This window comes from Trichechus manatus, unplaced genomic scaffold (assembly GCF_000243295.1).
Source record: "Trichechus manatus latirostris isolate Lorelei unplaced genomic scaffold, TriManLat1.0 scaffold00122, whole genome shotgun sequence".
In the NCBI taxonomy this organism is placed as follows: domain Eukaryota; kingdom Metazoa; phylum Chordata; class Mammalia; order Sirenia; family Trichechidae; genus Trichechus; species Trichechus manatus.
In genome coordinates this window covers 3,174,529-3,193,781 of record NW_004444058.1, presented here as the reverse complement: position 1 = coordinate 3,193,781, position 19,253 = coordinate 3,174,529, and the positions used below count along the sequence as shown (strand labels likewise).

The window sequence follows — 19,253 nt, the reverse complement described above, 5'->3', positions numbered from 1 at the left end:
AGACAAATAAAAAGCGCAGAGGTAGCAAAGCCCATTTATTTTTTAGGCCGAAGTGCCCTCTCAGCAAGAGCACCCACACCACAGGCCTTGTCCCCAGGTGCTAAGAGAACTGTGGCCCTACCATGGGCTCTGCTCACCCAGGGGGACACAGTAGCCAGACCCCTGGGTGTTGATGCTGTCCTGGAGTGGAGCCTGGTCCCTCAGCTGCAGAGGTAGAGGTGGCAGGCCTAGTGGGGCCTCAGCTGGGGGCCTGGGGAAGGCCCTTCTTGAGCAGTGACGTGAGATAGCTCCCCAGCTCCTCATCCTGCAGGGAGGCAAGGGGACAGCTGCTGGGTGGGCCCTGCCTTCCTACCTGCCACCCACGCTGCCTGCACCCAGCACTGCTGCCCTGGAGGCCCTGCCTGTCTGTGGCCACCTACCTGGTAGGTCCAGGAGACCAGCAGCACCTTGGTGCCTGGGTCCTCTGAGTGGGCAGCAGCCTGGATAAGAATGGACTCCACGGTCACTGAGCCATCAGGCAGGTGCTGCACACAGTGGTCCTTGAGAATGCTGTGGAGAAGGTGCATGGTGAGCCCTCACCCTGGGGCCAGGACAGGGATGGGGACTGGAGCAAGGCTGTCACCTCTTGAGGTGGCTGTAGACACGCATCACCGTTTCCTGCTCCTTTCGGGCATCATGCAGGTGCACACGACAAGTGAAGCGCAGTTGGTGTTCAGCCAGCCCCAGCTCCTTGAGGGCTTGTTCTGAGGACACCAGTCGGAAGTTCTAGAGGGGTGGGGCAGGACAGAGTAAGGGAGCATGGAGTGTGGGGATAGGAAACGCAGAACACAGGGTTAGGGCCCCCTTCCTGCACAGGGACCGCCCATCCGCACTCACACTGTCCTTCATGATCAGGGTGCCCTGCAGTAGCCGGGGCTTTTTGGCGTCAGGAAGCAGCCCTGTGGGCAGGAACCACAGCTGTCAGTGGGCAAGCTGCCCACCCCGTTGCCCAGTGTAGCTCACCTTGTCCACCCACCTGCCTCACTGCCCAGTGTACCTTGTGCCATCTCCCGCTTCAGCAGCCCCAGCGAGATGCCCACAGGGATGCTGGGGCTCGTAGGTAGTGTCACTGTCTCACCATTGGCTGGCATATAGCAGTTCACTCCTGGGCAGGTGGGCAGAGTAGGCCTCAGTCCAGGTCTGGCTAGCCCTATCCACAGCCAGCCCTGCCAGCACCCCCTTCCACAGTGAGCTCCCCTCCACAGCAGGCCCTCCCTGCAGCCGCCCCATCTGGCACCTACGGAACTCCTGCTCAATCTTCTGCTTCAGGAACTCCATCTTCTTGGCCTCGCCATGCACCAGGAGCACGTGCTCAGGCTCTGCCTGCCCAATGAGCTGCATGATGCCCTTGGCGTCAGCGTGAGCACTGAATGACATGTATTCCACCTGCATCTTGACCTCCAGCTGTGGGGCAGATGGCAGTGTCACCACAGTGCAGCCAGACTGGGCCCTGCCCACCCGAAGGAGTACCACCCGCCCCACCAAGCCCCTGGGTGGGGCAGGTGCTCACCACTTGCCGCCCCTCCATCTCCAGCTTGCGCTGCCCGCTGAGAATCTTGTGGCCCACGGTGCCCTGCACGCAGTAACCAGGCATGATGACCTGCAGGGGGTGGAAGGGACATGGAGTGTGCTCTGCCTCAGCCTCCCCACACGCCCACTTCACCCACCCCAGGCGGAGGCCCCCGCACCAGCCCTGCTGTAGAGCCTGCCAGGCTCAGGGTCTCACCACACACCACAATGGCTGCTGTGCAGGAACCCTCCCTCCTGGAACCTCACCATGTTCTTCTCGTTCCCTGCCCACTTCCGGAAAATCTGCAGGGACTGGCCAGCATGCAGCATCCCTGGTGTGGCAAACACCACCTGGGGGTGAACATGGGGGTGGTTAGTGTGTGGGGGCACACCCTAGGAGTCTGGATCCACTGCAGAGACAGCCAGGCACAGAACCTGACCTGACTCCCTGCACCCACTTGCAGTCCACCACTGACCCACCTGGTTGTCCCCAAGCACAGTTGCCCCTTACTTCCCCAAGACATCTGCACACAGGACCCCCCTGCCCCCAGCTGCCCATCACTTCCTTGAAGGCGGACGTGTGGACCCCCAGCCTGCCTGGAGCCCCCAGCCTTCCCACCAGCAGCAGGCACAGGGTGGCTGCCCCTGCCCACACCTTCCCAACCAGAGCCCCACCATTGGGCCAGGGTTGTCCGCAAACGCTCGGTCGAAGGCCTTGATGTGCTTGAACTCAAACATGTTCCTCTGGACGAAGGTTTTCCGGATCTTCTGGTTGGTCCAGGTGATGAAGAGCTTGTAGTAGTGGTTGGCCTTCTCAGTCAGGCCCGTGGAGAAGTAGATGGGTGCCTTCAGGTTCATCCGCTCCCTGTGGACCCACCCGAGTCTGTTCAGTGTAGCAGTCCTGGACCCCTTCTCCCCCTACATGGCCAGGCTGGTCCCAGCCATACCTACCAGAAGGTCTCCAGCAGGATGCAGAGCTCCTGGGCACGGCCCAGTGCAAACACGGGGATCAGCACCTGGGGAGGCAGGGTGGGCTGAGATGGGCTGGTGAGGCAGGGAGCCTTGGCCACACCCATGGCACAGCAGGCCATGCGGCACTCACTGTGGTCACTCACAGGAGCAGCCAGGCCACCCATACTGGTGGGTCTGATGGCCAGAGGCCCTGTGCCTCAAGAGGGTGAGGCCAGGCACCCCTGGGGACTAGAGCTCCACAGACATCGGGGTCCACCCTCACTGTCCCCGGCCAGCAGTCACCTTCCCCCCACGCTCCACAGTCTCATGGACCTTCTTCAGGAAATCCCTCTCGCGGCAGCGCTTAGAGTCACGAATGGTCGTGGCATACGTGGACTCTGTGATGAGCAGGTTGGGGCGGCACCTGTCGATCCAGGCAGCCCTGGAACAGATGGGAGAGACTGTCCCCACAGCACAGGCCCCTGCCCATCTCCTCAAGCTGAACAGATGGAGGCACGCAGCACTACATGCCCACAGGGTCAAGGGCAACAAACTGGCCCCAGCCCTACTCACAGCCAGCAGCCCCCCAGGCCCCTCCTGCTGGGAGCTGGCTTCCTCTGCACAAGTGGTCCAGACACCAGGAGCATCAGGGGAGTGGGGAGCAGGGGGAGGAGGAGGTAGCCCAGGAGTGGAGGTGATGCCCAAGGGATGCTGGCATGGTGCCTGCTGGCTGCTCAGGTGCTGCCCCCTACCCCCCCACCCCCACCCCAGGAACCCAGGCTCTTGGGGAGAAGCCCTCTGGGTGAAACAAATGCACTGGCCACTCACCCCAAGTGCCGGTCCGGGGTCATGTTGTAATCGCCCTGATGGAGAAGGATGGTAGTGAGGAGGGGCCCCATCCCATCGAGAGCCCACAGCCCCGCCATAGCCCAAAGCCTCCACTGACCGTGTAAACCACAGACTCGGAGCCTACTTTAATCTGGAACATGGCTGCCCCAAGCACATGGCCTGCATAGTAGGCCTTGATTTCCAGTTCATCATCTACCTGTGGAGGGAGAGGGCGGAGCTCAGACCTGTGGGCTGTGCTAGGGAGGAGGTCAGTTGAGAAGAAAGACAGCACAGGGGCTGGGGAGGCAGAAATGGTGGGGCTGGCAGCAGATCACATCACTCTGAACCTCTCATCATCTCTCTTTTCACACACAACGTCCGGTACTCACAGTCAACGAGACCCAAGAGATAAAATGTGAATAAAAAACGTGAAACAAACTAAAGAAATGGGCTCCTGAAAATGAAGTTATCAGACGTGGACTTTAAAATGACCATGACTAATACATTCAAAGAGATACAAGATAGGATTAAGAATTTTAGCAAACAAACAAAACCCAAAAAACTAGAAACTACTAAAAAAAAAAAAAAATTAGAAATTCTAGTACCAATAATAATAAACCAAATTACGAACTCGGTGGATTTCATTTACAGAAGATGATACGTAACCAAGAAGAAAATTACTGGAGTATGTATTCGAAAGACACATCCAGCACACAGCACAGACAGACAAAACCAAACCTGTTGCTGTTGAGTTGATTCCGACTCCTAGTGATCCTACAGGACAGAGCAGAACTACCCCATAGTGTTTCCAAGGAGCAGCTAGCTGGTGGATTCGAACTGCTGACCTTTTGGTTAGCAGGTGAGCTCTTAACCACTGCACCACCAGGGTTCCACAGTCAGAAGGATGGAAACGCCAAGGGCAGGTAATCGCCCTGATGGAGAAGGACAGTAGTGAGGAGGGGCCCTGTCCCACCGAGAGCCCACTGTCACCATGGCATGGATGCAGGGTCTAGAGAGACAGGGCCCGAAGTTCTGTAGTCAGAGCCTCCAGAGGGGAGCAAGATTGGGGCAGAAGCAACATCTGAAGAAAGCTGATGACCGGCATCCAGCGAGACTCCAGAGGACCTTGAGCTCAACAAGATAGAAACCAGACATAAGCCCATCACAGAGCAACTGCAAACACCAATGAGAAGGAGACACCCTTCACAACAGACTGAATGACTTATTCAAAGCACTGTAGGAAAATTACTCCCAGCCTAGCATTCTAGACCCAATGAAACGAGTCCTTCAAGAATGAGAGTAAAATAAATACATTTGCAGACTAATGAAAATGCAGAGAATTCATCACCTCCAGGCAGGAGGTGAATCATTCCAAATAGAAGGCTGAAGAATGCAGGGGGTAGTGAGGAGCAACAAAGAGGGTGGACAGACGGACAAAACTGAGCAAGCACTGACTATCCGGCATGGCTGACAATGTCTCACTGGGTTGGGAAGGTCCCAAGCAACATTAAGTCTTTGTGAAGCCTTGGATGAGCTTTGTAATCTCCACCAGCGAGCAGCTGTAAAAGCATGTAATTACCAACCACGTAAAGGGGGAAATGGAATTAAAGAAGAAAAAAAATTCCCAAAAAAAGGCTATAAAAGAGAGGAAAAAAACAGAACAGGCAAGGCAAGTAGGAAGCAAAGGTTAAGATGGCATATCTAAATCCTAATGTATCAGGACTGTACTCAACGTGAAGTCTAAATGCTCCACTTGAAAGACAAGTTACAGGCTGAGTAAAAAACAAAGCCCAATGACACGCTGCTTGTAAGAGCCTCACCTAAAACGTGATGCAGAAACGCTGAACATAGCAAGATGGAATACGGTATACCGCACACACGTGACAACGAGAAAACAGTGTAACTAGGTTACCAAGAAAGTAGATTTTAAGGCAAAAAGCATTATGAAGACATACTTTAATTGACAAAAGTTCCAACCGGAAGAACAAAATAATCCAAAACCTGGATATATATAAATGTGTCATGATATATAAAGCAAAACCCACAGACCACAAGGAGAAACAGACAAACCCACGATTAGGGGAAATGTTACCAAATCTGACCCCTCACCCCCTTCCTGGCCCTCACACACAGCTCTGGAGACCCAGCCCCCACCCCAAGGCTGTCCTGGGCACCCACCACCCCCACCCTGGCTAAGTGTGGAGCCTGGGCTGAGCCCAGTGCAGATGCCCACAGATGCCTGCAGACACAGGGAGTGAGCACGGCCGGCCGGGCCCCCAGGTGACTCAGGGTGTGCAGGTGGGCTGGCGCAGGCCTGACCTGGACTGTCTGGTGCAGGTGGACAGCCACCACCTTCTTCATGCAGTCCTTGATCATCTGGGAGGTGAAAAAGTTGGCCTCGCCCTTCTTGTCCACAGCAATCTTGCGGTAGTCCTCCAGCAGGATGGGGCAGATGGCCTGGGTGGGGGGCGTCATGTAGATGGGTCCATCATAGCCCACCATCTCGCTGAAGTAGGGGAGCGCCCCGCAGTGGTCCAGGTGGAAGTGGCTGCAGGAGGCAGGGGGCTCAACCTGGGGCACCCCACCCCTCCCCTCCCTCCAGCTCTGGGCTCCCTCCCCACATTGCCGAGTGCCGGCTGTGCAGCAGACCCGGTTCTAAGTACCGGGGATGCAGGAGTGAGCACAACAGACAAGCCTCTCTCTTACTGGAACTGACAGTTTAAGTGTCTAGCAGAGCAATACACAAAGCACCAACGGTTTACAAAGAACGTAAATGAAAGCTCAGGCAGGATGGAAGTCGCCACAGAGGTGACACATGAGCTGGGCGGCAGGAGGTGGGGACAGGGCTGGGGGCAGAGGGAAGGTCCTGTGTACATCTGCAAACACGGAGGCTGCAGGGCGAGCAGAAGGCCGAGGAGGAACCTGGGTGGAGCATGGTCTCCCAGAGAATGTCTACCAGGCTCCTGTCCACACACCCCCAAGTGCAGCCCATGGGCACACACTGCACAGGGGTCCCCGGGCAGGCCACCAGCCCATAGCCTGCAGCCTCCCAGGTATAAAATACTGTCTTGGGGTCTGCCCGGCAGGGAAGGGGGCACCAATGCAGCACCATCACCAGCAGCTGGCAGAGGAGGGACCCATCGGGCACAGTGCTGCTCACCTGATGATCACACAGTCGAGGAAATCGGTCAGCCGGCCGTTCTGAGTGATGTAGGAAAAGTCGGGGAAGCGCCTCTGTGGAAACGCCAAGGAGAGAGGTCAGAATGCAGCAGGCTGGCCTCTGGGTCTGCAGGTGGCCCGGGGCGGGAGGGCAGGCATCAGGGTGAAGAGTCAACCAAAGAGCAGGGGCCGGTCCCAGGACACCAGCACACCCCCACACTGGAGCGGGCAGGCGGCTCCAAGACAATTTCCCCATGCCTCATTGCCATCCAAGGCCTGGGAGAGCACGGCGAGGGGTGACAGGGTCAGGCAGATGACAGGACCCTCCACGGAACCTGCAGGACTCACATCGTCGTTGAAGCCCATGTGCATCCCGCAGTCCAGCATGACGTTCTTGCCCGCGATGGAGACCAAGATACAGCTGCGGCCCACATCCTGGCCGGCCCCTGCTCAGGGAGGGGGTGGTGAGGGTGGCCACCATGCCTTCTCCCCATACCCCTGTCCCACCCTCCCCTCTACCAGGCTCCGAGCACTATCCACTGTCCCAAGACCTCAGTCTGCCTGCCCCACCTTCTCCCAGGCCCCTGAAAGAGCCCTCGTGGTCTGAGGCTGGACCCCTGTAGCCACTGAGGACACTGAGGCCCAGGGACGGGGCAACGGCCAGGATGCTGAATGCACACAGCCTCCCTACCTGGTGCACAACCCTTGCACGCTGAGGTGGGGGCGCCACAAGCTCTGCAGAGTTGGGGGGAGGCAACCTGGCTGGCAGCAAGCGTGCAGCAATGGCTGGGGTTCCAAGCCACCTGGGCCCATGCCCACCACCACCCCATCTGTGGCTAGGTGAGAGGGGGAAACCCCTCACCACTCAAGGTCACAGCCTGCCCACTGGGGCTCACGCCCTTGAAGGCCAGAGGATAGTTAGTGTGCAGCACTCAACAGACATAAAATGGTGCTCCAGGGCCACAGCACCCTCCACAAGGCCCTTGGTAGCCTGCAGACAGGGGGCCCTCCCCAGGACCACCCCCAAGCAGGCAGAGGCCTGGATGCCCAAGGTCTGGGTGCTCCAAGCAGGGGGATCAGCCTTGTGTCTGGCAATGACCAGCCAGAGTACCTACGCCCAGCTGTGGCACAAACGCTCCACCTCAGGTTGCACACCTACCCACAGGTCCTGGGTCTGAGGAGCCCACGAGGGAAGGGACCCTTAGCAGGGTCTGACAACAACAGATGATGCTTTCCTGGAATCCCAAGTGCCTCCCTCTGCCGGCCACCCAAATGTCTGACGGTTGGCACCACACACGATAGGGCGACCGGGCCACAGTTGCCCATGACAACAGCAGGCCATGGCAGCCTCATGCCCCATGCTCTGCCTGCCCACCTCAGGCAGCCCTGCCCCCACCCCACATGGTCTGGGGTCTTCCTACAAGTCTGCTCTGCCCCCTATTGGAGTGTGAGCCCTACAAGGGTGGGCCTGTCTATCTCTTCCTGGCAGCATCTCCAACCCTGAACTGTGCCTGGCTCACAGGGGAACTCGACAGAGGCATCTGTGGAGGGGAGGACCGTACCTCACAGACCAGGACCTGAGGACCTGAGTGGTTTTGGGACGCGCCCAGGGCACACAGCCCTCAATGCGCCAGGACCTGTTTTCTGACCCTGAGCCTGGCTCTTAGAGCCTGGCCGTCCTGCCTCCCAGCAGGACCCACAACAATCACGGGAGGAAGTAGAGAGTAGAGTCTGGGACACATAGGAGGGCAGGACTCAGGACGGAACAAAGAGAAGGGAAATCTCTGTCCATGTGGACCTTACGTTCCAGGTCAAGGAGGAATGATGAACGCATAAAAGAACCACGTCCAGGGCATCAGACGGAGACGGCCACAAGTAGCAAAGTGGAGATGGAGTGGGCGTGGCGGGGGGGTGGCGGCAGTGGGGGCACGGACACTGCAGCACCACCACAGGGATGTCCTCTTGAGAAGATGATTTTGGGGGATGGGGGAGCCAGGACAGGGGAGCAAAGCACAGACCTGTGGTGGGAGCGCCTGGGACGCTGGGTGCCAGCCTGTTGCCTGGAAGCTATGTGGCTGTAACTGGCAAAGGGAAAATGGGTGAGCAGGATGGGTTTGTTTTGATGGTGCTGAGGTGACCTTGGGGTGACCCAGGTGCAGATGTGGGGTAACTGAAGCAGTAAGAAATTACCATCAGGGAGAACAAAAAAGCAAAACCCAAACCCATTGCCGTCAAGTCGATTCCAACTCATAGGGACCCTAAAGGACAGAGCAGAAATACCCCGTAGGGTTTTTAAGGAGCAGCTGGTGGATTTGAACTGCCAGCCTTTCGGTTAGCAGGCGAGCTCTTAACCACTGCACCAACAGGGCCCAATCAGGAAGAACAGGCAGTGGGAAAGGAGCAGGCTGGGATGGGGGCCGAGAAGGAGAAGCCCACAGAGGCCTCTGGAGAGCAACAGGGGAGGGGATGGGGCCACGGTGGCTGAGGGGACCCCATGCCACAGCTGCCGTAAAGGCTGTGAAGGTGGCAACGCTGTGGAGGGGTGGGGCGTGCACTCTGTCCTGGCAACCAGGGGCAGGACATTCACTGCAGCTTTGCCAACAGCTGAAGCCTGGCAGCCAAGCTCGGTGTCTGTGCCGGGCCTAGGGGGTGGGGTTGGGCTCACTGATGAGGAGCTCAGGGCTGCGAGAACAGATACAGAAGATGCCCCTGACACACTGCCCAGGGAAGGAGGCAGGTTCTGGAGTGGCACTAGGCACACAGAGTGCCCAGGGAATCCAGAGGGTGGCCCCAGCTGCTTCTGGGACCCTAGGTTTGAGTAAGTCTTTTCTCCTTAAAAAATACTCGTTGCTGTAGAATGAATTCCGACTCATAGCAACCCTACAGGACAGAGCAAAACTGCCCCGTAGGGCTTCCAAGGAGCAGCTGGTAGATCTGAACTGCCGACCTTTTGGTTAGCAGCCAAGCTCTTAACCACTGTGCCACCAGGGCTCCCTTTTCTCCTTAACACTGTTAAACCCATTGCCATAGCATCCATTATGACTTATCATGACCTCATGTGTGTCAGAGTAAAACCGTGCTCCGTAGGATTTTCAATAGCTGATTTTTTTTTAAGTAGACCACCAGGCCTTTCTTCCAAGGTGCCTCTGGGTAGAATCAAACCTCCAACCTTGTGTTTATCAGCTGAGTGCATTAACCATTTGCACCATCCAGGGACTCCTATTAAAACTTTAAAAAAGGTGCATGTTCCCTGAGGGACTGAATTGCTGGGCGGAGGGCTCTGGGGACCATGGTCTCGGGGAACATCTAGCTCAATTGGCATGAAACAGCTTATAAAGACAATGCTCTACATTCTACCTTGGTGAGTAGTGTCTGGGGTCTTAAAAGCCTGTAAGCGACTATCTAAGATATTCCACTGGTCTCATCCCTTCGGGAGCAAGGGAGAATGAAGAGAACAGGATACAAGAAAAAGATTAGCCCGAAGGACTAACTGTCCACAGCTACCAAGGCCTCCACCGGACTGAGTCCAGTACGGCTAGATGGTGCCCGGCTACCACCACTGACTGCTCTGACCAGGATCACAACAGAGGGTTCTGGACAGAGCTGGAGAAGGATGTAGAGCATAGTTCTAACTCACAAAAAAAAGACCAGATTTACTGGCCTAAAGGAGACTGGAGAAGCCCCGAGAGTGTGGCCCCCAGACACCCTTTTAGCTCAGTGGTGAAGTTACCTCCGAGGTTCACCGTTCAGCCTGGGAGTAGACAGCCCCGTAAAACCAAATGAGACTAACGAGGTACAGGAGTCCAGTGACAAGGGCCAGAAAGCAGAAGGGGACAAGGAAGCTGGTTATAGGGAACACAAGGTTGAGTAAGGATATTGTTGATGTGTTGTGAGATTGTTAACCATTGTCACAGGGCAACATTTGTAGTAACTGTTAAATGAGAAACTATTTTGTTCTGTAAGCCTTCATCTTAAGTGAGAATAACAGCACAATTCGAAGAGCGTAGTCAATGTCACTGAACTGGGCATGTGGACATTTTTGAAATAGTGTATCTTTGGCTACGTGTATTTTCACCAAAAAAAAAAAAAGAGTTTGAGAAGTTAGAGGGTTGACATGTTGTGGGGTTGTTAATCAATGTCATAAAACAACATGTGTACTTCTGTTTCATGAGAAACTATTTGTTCTGTAAGCCTTCACCTGGAGTACAATTAAAAAAAAAAAAAAGTGCATGTATATTTCTTATAAAAAATAAAACTATTTTTTTAATGTTGCTGATTGCTGTATTGGGTAAAGAGGGGCTTCAAGTAACCCTGGCGTGAGCAGTGCCGAGTGGAGAGGTTGTAAGACAGAATGAGGCAGTGGATGGCTGAGCAAGAGGTGAGGAAGGAGAGGTGAGGGCAAAGAAGACTTGCAGAATCGGTTGATGTGCAAGGCGAGGCAAACGCGTTGACAGAGGAAACAACTGGGAGGTCATGGAGGTGGGGGAGACTCTGAGTGGTCTCCCACACCACTGCCCAGGGATGGTGCAGCATCTGCTGCAGACCGACTTTGTGCCAAGTGTGGGGGTGAGCACTTTACCTCAGAGCCTCCTGAGATTAGGTATGCTCACACCAGCCTCACTGTCAGAACAGGTAGAGAGAGATGAAGACTTGGCATCACACAGCTACTAGAAGGCCAGGATCCAACCCCAAAGGCCATCCCTTAACCACTCTCCACAGGGCCTGAACCTGGAGGAGCAGTCAGGACAGAGGTCAGGACCTCCACTCACACACTAACCAAGCAACCTAAGGCTGGAGACCGATTCAGGCCTCAGCGTCCTCACCAAAATAAGAATGTCATACAGCCCCAACACCTCACAGCACGGCCCTAAGAGTCCAAGGAGGCTGCACTCGGGAAAGGATTCTAGAAGCTGGAACCCACAGGGAAGCAGTACCACAAGGTGGGGAGAACACTGCCTGGATTTGAACCTCCCACGGTGACAGCTATCCCCACGCATCTGTCAGTTTGTCATACTGTGGGGGCGGGATAACTTGAAGAGGAATGGTGTTGCATTCATCCTTAAAAACATTTCAAGATCTATCCTGAAGTACAACGTTGTCAGCGATAAGATAATATCCATATATCTACAAGGAAGACGAGTTAATTCGACTATTAATCAAATTTACGCACCAACCACTAAGGCCAAAGATGAAGAAATTGAATATTTTTACCAACTTCTGCAGTCGGAAACTGATCCAACATGCAATCAAGATACATCAATAATTACTGGTGATCGGACTGCAAAAGCTGGAAACAAAGAAGAAGGATTGGTAGTTGGAAAATATGGCCTTGGTGACGGAAATGATGCCAGAGATCACATGATAGAATTTTGCAAGACCAACGACTTCCTCACTGCAAATACTTTTTTCAACAACATGAACAGCGCCTATACATGTGGACCTCACCAGAGAGAATACACAGGAATCAAATCGACTACATCTGTGGAAAGAGACGATGGAAAAGCTCAATATCATCAACTGGAACAAGGCCAGGGGCCGATGGTGGAACAGACCATCCATTGCTCATATACAAGTTTAAGGTGAAACTGAAGAAAATGAGAACAACTCCACAAGAGCCAAAGTACAATCTTGAGTATACCTATATGAATTTAGACACCATCTCAAGAAGAGATTTGATGCATTGAACGCTAATGACCGAAGACCAGACGAGTTGTGGAAGGACACCATACGTGAAGAAAGCAAGAGGTCATTAAAAAAGACAGGAAAGAAAGAAAAGACCAAAATGGATGTCCAAAGAGACTCTGAAACTTGCTCTTGAACGTGCAGTAGCTAAAGCAAACGGAAGCAATGATGAAGTAAAAGAGATAAATAGATTTCAAATAGTAGCTTGAGAAGACAAAGTATCATAATGACATGTCCAAAGAACTTAAGTTAGAAAACCAAAAGGGAAGAACACGCTCTGCATTTCTCAAGCTGAAAGAACTGAAGAAAAAATTCAAGCCTCAAGTTGCAATAGTGAGGGATTCTACAGGGAAAATACTAAATGACGCAGGAAGCATCCACAGAAAATGGAAAGAATACACAGAGTCACTGTACCAAAAAGTACCGGTCGACGTTCAACCATTTCAGGAGGTAGCATATGATCAGGAACCGACTGTACTGAAGGAAGCGGTCCAAGCTGCACTGAAGGCAGCGGTCCAAGCTGCACTGAAGGCACTGGTGAAAAACAAGGCTCCAGGAATTGATGGAATAGCAACTGAGATGTTTCAACAAATGGATACTGCAGTTGAAGTGCTCACTCACACCGGGACCCCGGATTACTATGCCAAGAAATTTGGTAGACAGCTACCTGGCCAACTGACTGGAAGAGATCCATATTTATGCTTATTCCAAAGAAAGGTGATCCAACCAAATGCAGGAATTATCAAATAATATTACACACAAGTAAAATTTTGCTGAAGATCATTCAACAGGGGCTGCAGCAGTACATCCACAGGGAACTGCCAGAAATTCAAGCCAGATTCAGAAGAGGACGTGGAACCAGGGATATCATTGCTGATGTCAGATGGATCCTGGCTGAAAGTAGAGAATACCAGAAAGACGGTTACCTGTGTTTTATTGACTATGCAAAGGCATTCAACTGTAAGGATCATAACAAATTACGGACAACACTGCACAGAATGGGGAATTCCAGAACACTTAATTGTGCTCATGAGGAACCAGTACATAGATCAAGAGGCAGTCATTCGAACAGAACAAGGGGATACCTTGAGGTTTAAAGTCACGAAAGTTGTCCATCAGGCCTGTATTCTCTCACCATACTTCTTCAATCTGTATGCTGAGCAAATAATCCAAGAAGCTGGACTACATGAAGAAGGACGGGGCATCAGGATTGGAGGAAGACTCAGTAACAACCTGCGATATTCAGATGACACAACTTTGCTTGCTGAAAGTGAAGAGGACTTGAAGCGCTTCCCGAAGATCAGAGACTACAGCCTTCAGTATGGATTACACCTCAACATAAAGAAAACAAAAATACTCACAAGTGGACCAATGAGCAACATCATGATAAACAGACAAAATGTTGAAGTTGTCAAGGATTTCATTTTACTTGGATCCACAATCAACACCCATGTAAGCAGCAGTCAAGAAATCAAACAACGCACTGCACTGGGCAAATCTGCTGCAAAACACCTCTTTAAAGTGTTAAAAAGCAAGTCGCTTTAAGGACTAAGATGCACCTGACCCACGCCATGGTATTTTCAATTGTCTCATATGCATATAAAAGCTGGACAATGAATAAGGAAGACAGAAGAAGAACGGACGCCTTCGAATACTGTGTTGGCAAAGAATATTGAATACGCAATGTGCTGCCAAAAGAACGAGGAACAGTGGTGAAGTCACTTCCAAGTTTCACCGTTCAGCCGGGGATTGGACAGCCCCATAAAACAAAACGGGACTAATGAGGCACAGCAGTCCAGGGACAAGGACTAGAAGGCAGAAGGGGACAGGAAAGCCGGTGATAGGGAACCCAAGGTTGAGTAAGGACAGTGTTGATGTGTTGTGAGGTTGTTAACCACTGTCATAGAGCAACATGTGTACTGTTTAATGAGAAACTATTTTCTTCTGTAAACCTTCATCTAAAGTGAGAAGAGCAGCACAACTGGAAGAGCATAGTCAATGTCACTGCACTGTGCATGTAGAAATTTCTGAAATGGTGTATCTTTGTCTATGTATATTTTCACCAAAAAAAAAAAAAAAAGGTCGAGAAGGGAGCGTGTTGACATGTCGTGGAATTGTTAACCAATGTCATAAAACAACATGTGTGCTACTGTTTAATGAGAAACTCTTCGTTCTGTAAACCTTCACCTGAAGTACAGTTAAAAAAAAAAAAAACTAGAAAAAAAAGAACGAGCAAATCTGTCTTGGAAGAAGTGCAGCCAGAATGCTCCTTAGAAGCAAGGATGGTAAGATTACATGTCATATACTTTGAAAATGTTATCAGGAGGGATCAGTCCCTGGAGAAGGACATCATGCTTGGTAAAGTAGAGAGTCAGCCAAAAAGACGAAGACCTTCAACGAGATGAACTGACACAGTGGCTGCAACAATGGGCTCAAGCATAAAAACGATCGTGAGGATGGCGCAGGACCGGGCAGTGTTTCGTTCTGCTGTACACAGGGTCGCTATGAGTCGGAATCGACTCGATGGCACCTAACAACAATAACACGGTGACGGCTGTGGACTTTGAGTAAGTTAGCGAGCCTTTCTGAGAGCCAACTACGTAGTCCCTAAAATCAGGATAAGAGTCCCTAACCCCCAGGGTTGTGGTGAAGATGAATAGTGAAAACAGATTAAGGACTCCTGGGGTGGCTGGGCCCAGGGCAGTTCCACCAAGGGGTCGCTATCACCCATTCGAGTCCCAACCTCCTCTAGCCCCTCTTGACGGCAGATACAAGCTTACCCAGAGGGGTGACTCTGATCTCCGGCATCTTCACTGGGCGAACTCCCAAGCTCGGGGCACGTGCAGGGCCGGGTGGGGCCGACAAGCCGCAACTGAGCCCCCTCGGCGTCCTCGCGGGGACTTCAGCCGGGAAGGAACCGAGGAAGAGAAGCGGCCGAGGGGGGCGCGGGCCCCAGTTCCCCAAGAGACGCGCGAGCTACGCTCCTCGGTGCTCACTGAGCCGGTGGCGCTTAGTTCCAAACAGACTCCACCGCCGGCACATCAGGACCCCGGACCACCAGGACCGCAGGCCTTAACCGAGCCCAGCACGCGACGAAACACTGCGCAGGCGCAACCCCACCAGCGCCATCTTTTGGTCCGCCCGCCGGAAACGCGGGCGCGTCGGGCCTCCTGATTGGGCGCCCCGCAACCAATCGAGGGGAGGCAACGGCGGTCCAGAGATGAGCAGGGCGGGCGGGGCAGGCCCGGGAGTTGTTGGAGGCTACGGCGGCTGTGCAGGTGAGCGGTTCCGGCCGGGCTCGGCGGGGCGGGCCGGGCTCGGCGGGACGGGTCGGGCTGAACCCAACCGAGCGGATCGAGGCGGGTCTGGAGTCTTGGAGGAGCCCGGCGTGGCTCCGAGGAGCAGCTGTTGGGACCCCAGGCGGAGAAGCGGGGAGGGGGTAACCTCGCCAGAGGGCTGCGGCGGGGAGGGCGCCTGAGTCCTAGCTTCCAAGACGGCCCCCTACCACCGCCCCAAGCCTCAAGCCCATCCCGGGGCACTCAACTGGAGCAAGACCTGCCCAGGTCCCCGACCTCACTCTCCCGAATCGCAGGCCCCAGCCCAGTACCTCCACAACCCCCTTCCCAGCAGGCTTTCGGGACAAGGACCCAAAATGTTGGGCCCCACTCCCACCCATAGGCCTGGGCGCCAGGTTGCCCACTTTCCTGCCAGGACTCCAGCCTGCTGTTAGTCACAAACTCCTGTGCCCAAGCTGCCCTCCCTCCCAGCCCTGACCTTGGGGCTGCCTGCCGTTTGGGAAACCTTGGTTGAGCCCCTGCAATCACCTTCCTGGCGCTGGCAGGCTGTCCACCTTTCCTGTCGCAGACTGACAGCTCTGAAAGGCTCTCTGGCAGCTCCTTGTCGGCTGCTGGCTCTGATCCTGGGCAGGAAGGCCCAGTGGCCAGATGTCAGCTGACCAGGAAGGAACCCTGGTGCCTCAGAGACCATCTGTTCAATGGACAGAGAACTAGGGCCCTGAGGGGGGCGCTACCTAAAGTGTCAGGGCACTGTCCTCCTGAACCCAGACCCGACCTTCCACCCGCACCTGAAGACACAGTGAGCTCACCTCTAGGGACTCCATACCTGTAGACACAGTGATCTCACTTGTTGGGGCTCCGCCCAGGGCCAGACATGCAGCCAGACTTGTAGGGCCTGCAGGACTTCAACACCTGCTGCCGCCCCCAGACGCTCCCAGCAGCCAGGCAGTGAACAGGGCAGAGCGTGCTGACTCCTTTTTTTCTCAGAGATGAAGAGTCTTAGGGTGGTGAGTGACCTGCCCACCAAATGAGAAGCAGAACAGGAACCCAGCTGTCCTCCTGGCTGGGGCTGTCATCACAGCTTGCCTTCTCCATGCCAGGGACCCCCCAACGGGGGGATGCCAAGTCAGGGCTCTAAGTACCAAGGGGCATAGGAACCCCCAGGCATAAGTTTGTCCTGGACACAAGGTGACATATGGCTGAGTCCCCAGGCTCCATTGCAGGTGGCCTCAGATGTCAGGTTGATGCCCGTGGGGCAGCACACCCAGGGAGACGGGCTGAGGTGCCCAGTGGCACCCACTCTTGTGTGGGCACTTGAGTGTTGTGGAGTGATGTGTGAATGCATTCAGGGTCCAGAGTGGTGCCTTCTCTGCAGCCCCGGCCTGTGGACACTTCTGGCAGGTTCCCTGGGGCTGGAGGAAGGGCCTGTCTTCAGAGTGTGCTAAGGTCTTTGGCCCTGCCACCCTCCTGCACAAAACGTGTACAATTTCAGCAGCAAGAGTGAAAAGATGAGTGTCCATGTCTGTCCACCAGATATGGTACTGTAGCCACTACTCTGGCCCTGGGGGTGCCACAGTGATTGAGGGAGGCGGCTGCCCAACTGCCCTTCCCTGCCTCCTTCCTCGCTCCCCTGCTTCTCCTTCTGTGAGGTTCACCACCTCACATGCTGCATCAAAATCTCCTGTGTTTACTGCTTGTTGTCTATCCTTCCCACTAGAACTTCACCTTGACGGACAGGGCTCACCTGTTCAGAATGGGTCCCAAGGGCCTAGAATAGCACTGGCCCTTGGTAGGGGCTCAGTAAGTGTTTCTCTGACAGTAAGATCAGTCACACGCTGTAGTGAGAGACAGATGGCGAATAAGCATGTAACTAGGACCGTGGCCAGAGCACACACCACAGTGAAACATAGCAGGGGGGTCTCAGGAAGCCTGGGAGGGTATGCTGCAGTGGTCAGGGACAGCCTCGCGGAGACCTAGATGGAGATCTCTGGACAAGGGTTCCTGGCAGGGTCGCGGCAGGGCAAAGGCCTCAAGGCAGGGACAGGAGGCAGGGGCAGGTGGCATGGCATGTCTGGAAGGCGGACAGGCCAGCCTTGGGAAGAATTCCATTCTAGGGGGTAGGCACCACTACAGGGCTCTGAGCAGGGAGGGTGTGATCTCAGCTCTTTCCAACTCCTTCCACCCCTTTCCTACTGGGAAAAAAAAAAAACGCACTGCAGAATGAGCTGACTTAGAGGGACCTTCCTGTGTTTCAGTTCTGTTGAAAATGGATGATTCGGAGACAGACTTCAACTTGAAGGTCGTCATGGTCAATTTCAAGCAGTGCCTCAATGAGAAAGAGGAGATCCTAATGGACCACTACCTCAGTGGCTGGTGGGGGCTGGTGAAGTATGTGTCTGCGCGGGCTTCCCCGCGGCTGCCCAGGTCACCAGATGGGCCTCCCGCCCCGGTGATGGCGAGGAACTGGTTTGGGGTGGGGCTTTCCTGGCCAAAGGTCCCCTTCTCTGATCCCTGCATTCCTCCAGGTGCTTGTAAGTACCGGGCTGGTGCCTGCCTACTGGGTACAGAGCCGGGTGCCGGCCTCAAGGCTGGCAGCACCTGGCTTCTTTCGAGGGACATGCCTGGGCCCCGTGCCTTTGGGAAGAGGGGTCAGAGGTAGGGCTCCAGCCCTCATGGCCCTGGCGGGAGAGAGGCTCTGCAGACACTGCCAGGCCCTGCCGCCCGGTGGGCATGGGGCCCTGGGACGCGCAGACTGAGCTCCGGCTTTCCCTCAAGCAGGTTTCTGAACAGTCTGGGCGCCATCTTCGCATTCATCTCCAAGGACGTCGTGGCAAAGCTGCAAATTATGGAGCGGCTTCGCAGCAGCCCACACGGGGAACACTATGCCAGCCTGCAGTCCATGGTGGCCTATGAGGTGGGCCACCAGCTGGTGGACCTGCAGCGGCGTTCACGCCACCCCGACTCAGGCTGTCGCACCGTGCTGCGGCTACACCGCGCCTTGCGCTGGCTGCAGCTCTTCTTGGAAGGGCTGCGTACCAGCCCCGAGAACGCCCATACCTCCACGCTCTGCACCGACTCCTACAATGCCTCACTGGCTGCCTACCACCCCTGGGTCGTACGCCGGGCCGTCACCGTGGCCTTCTATGCCCTGCCCACCCGCAAGGTCTTCCTGGAGGCCATGAAGGTGGGGCCGCCCGAGCAGGCCATAGCGATGCTGGATGAGGCGCTGCCCTTCCTCGAACGTGTTTATGACATCGTCCAGAAGCTCTATGCAGAGCACGCACTGCTGGACCTCCCCTAGTGCAGTGGGCAGGGCCATATGGTGTCCTCGTGGCTGTGTCCTCCTTCGTGCCTGGGCAGACAGAGAAGCAGATGCTGGCCATCTGCTTCTGCGCCGTCCTGGTCAGGCTGTGGCCATCCCGCATTCCCTGGGTGTCCCAGCAGACGTCTGCTCCGCTGGGCTCACAGAGGTCCTGGGAGCAGAAAGGCAGCAGGGGGTGGAGGGAGGGCAGGTGGGGTAAGCAGCCCAGCAGTCTTCCTGCCTGCCCATGTCTGTGAAGTGGTAGTCACGGTCACTGGGGCTCAGAGACCCCCTCTCCAGCACCCTAGGTGTGTGTGTCCTTTCTACACCTGCCTAAGGCCACAGCATGTGCTGCTGAGCAGCCTGTGTCTGCTCACGTATGAGGCCTCCTGGGCTGCCCTGAGGGGACCTCTGGATAGCAGTCTGGGCCCTATGGGCTTCTCTCTTCCTCTACCACCCAGTCGATACGTGCAGGTGCTGAGCAGGCC

At 54.8% G+C, this 19,253-nt stretch overlaps 2 protein-coding genes across 3 annotated transcripts; one reads left to right on the top strand and one right to left on the bottom strand.

Annotated features, from left to right (window-relative positions):
• Positions 1-34: 34 nt before the first annotated feature.
• On the bottom strand, positions 35-15,285 carry INTS11 (integrator complex subunit 11). 2 transcript variants are annotated; one of them, XM_004384343.2, is made up of 17 exons: positions 14,949-15,285; positions 6,835-6,932; positions 6,488-6,561; positions 5,647-5,875; positions 3,446-3,544; positions 3,328-3,362; positions 2,803-2,941; positions 2,500-2,564; positions 2,224-2,413; positions 1,816-1,899; positions 1,550-1,639; positions 1,281-1,443; positions 1,037-1,144; positions 877-938; positions 623-765; positions 420-549; positions 35-304 (listed from the first exon to the last, which is right to left on the bottom strand). In XM_004384343.2, exons 1-17 carry the CDS (start codon positions 14,974-14,976, stop codon positions 239-241), a joined length of 1,803 nt encoding a protein of 600 aa, XP_004384400.1. In that variant the 5' UTR covers positions 14,977-15,285; the 3' UTR covers positions 35-238. The 2 variants fall into 2 exon arrangements, with proteins under 2 accessions (XP_004384400.1, XP_023594487.1); XM_023738719.1 differs by lacking the exon at positions 14,949-15,285 and adding an exon at positions 12,929-12,974.
• A 113-nt stretch (positions 15,286-15,398) lies between these two features.
• Positions 15,399-18,765, top strand: CPTP (ceramide-1-phosphate transfer protein). The gene is made up of 3 exons (XM_004384342.2): positions 15,399-15,446; positions 17,720-17,852; positions 18,243-18,765. Exons 2-3 carry the CDS (start codon positions 17,731-17,733, stop codon positions 18,763-18,765), a joined length of 645 nt encoding a protein of 214 aa, XP_004384399.1. The 5' UTR covers positions 15,399-15,446; positions 17,720-17,730.
• The last annotated feature ends 488 nt before the right edge of the window (positions 18,766-19,253 follow it).

Coding starts and splice junctions, on each gene's coding strand:
- CPTP (XM_004384342.2), top strand. CDS start 17,731: ATGGATGATTCGGAGACAGACTTCAACTTGAAGGTCGTCATGGTCAAT. Junction 17,853..18,242: donor GGCTGGTGGGGGCTGGTGAA/GTATGTGTCTGC, acceptor TCCCTCAAGCAG/GTTTCTGAACAGTCTGGGCG.
- INTS11 (XM_004384343.2), bottom strand. CDS start 14,976: ATGCCGGAGATCAGAGTCACCCCTCTGG. Junction 1,145..1,280: donor GAAGATTGAGCAGGAGTTCC/GTAGGTGCCAGA, acceptor CCACCTGCCCAG/GAGTGAACTGCTATATGCCA. Junction 550..622: donor GTCTACAGCCACCTCAAGAG/GTGACAGCCTTG, acceptor CCTTCTCCACAG/CATTCTCAAGGACCACTGTG.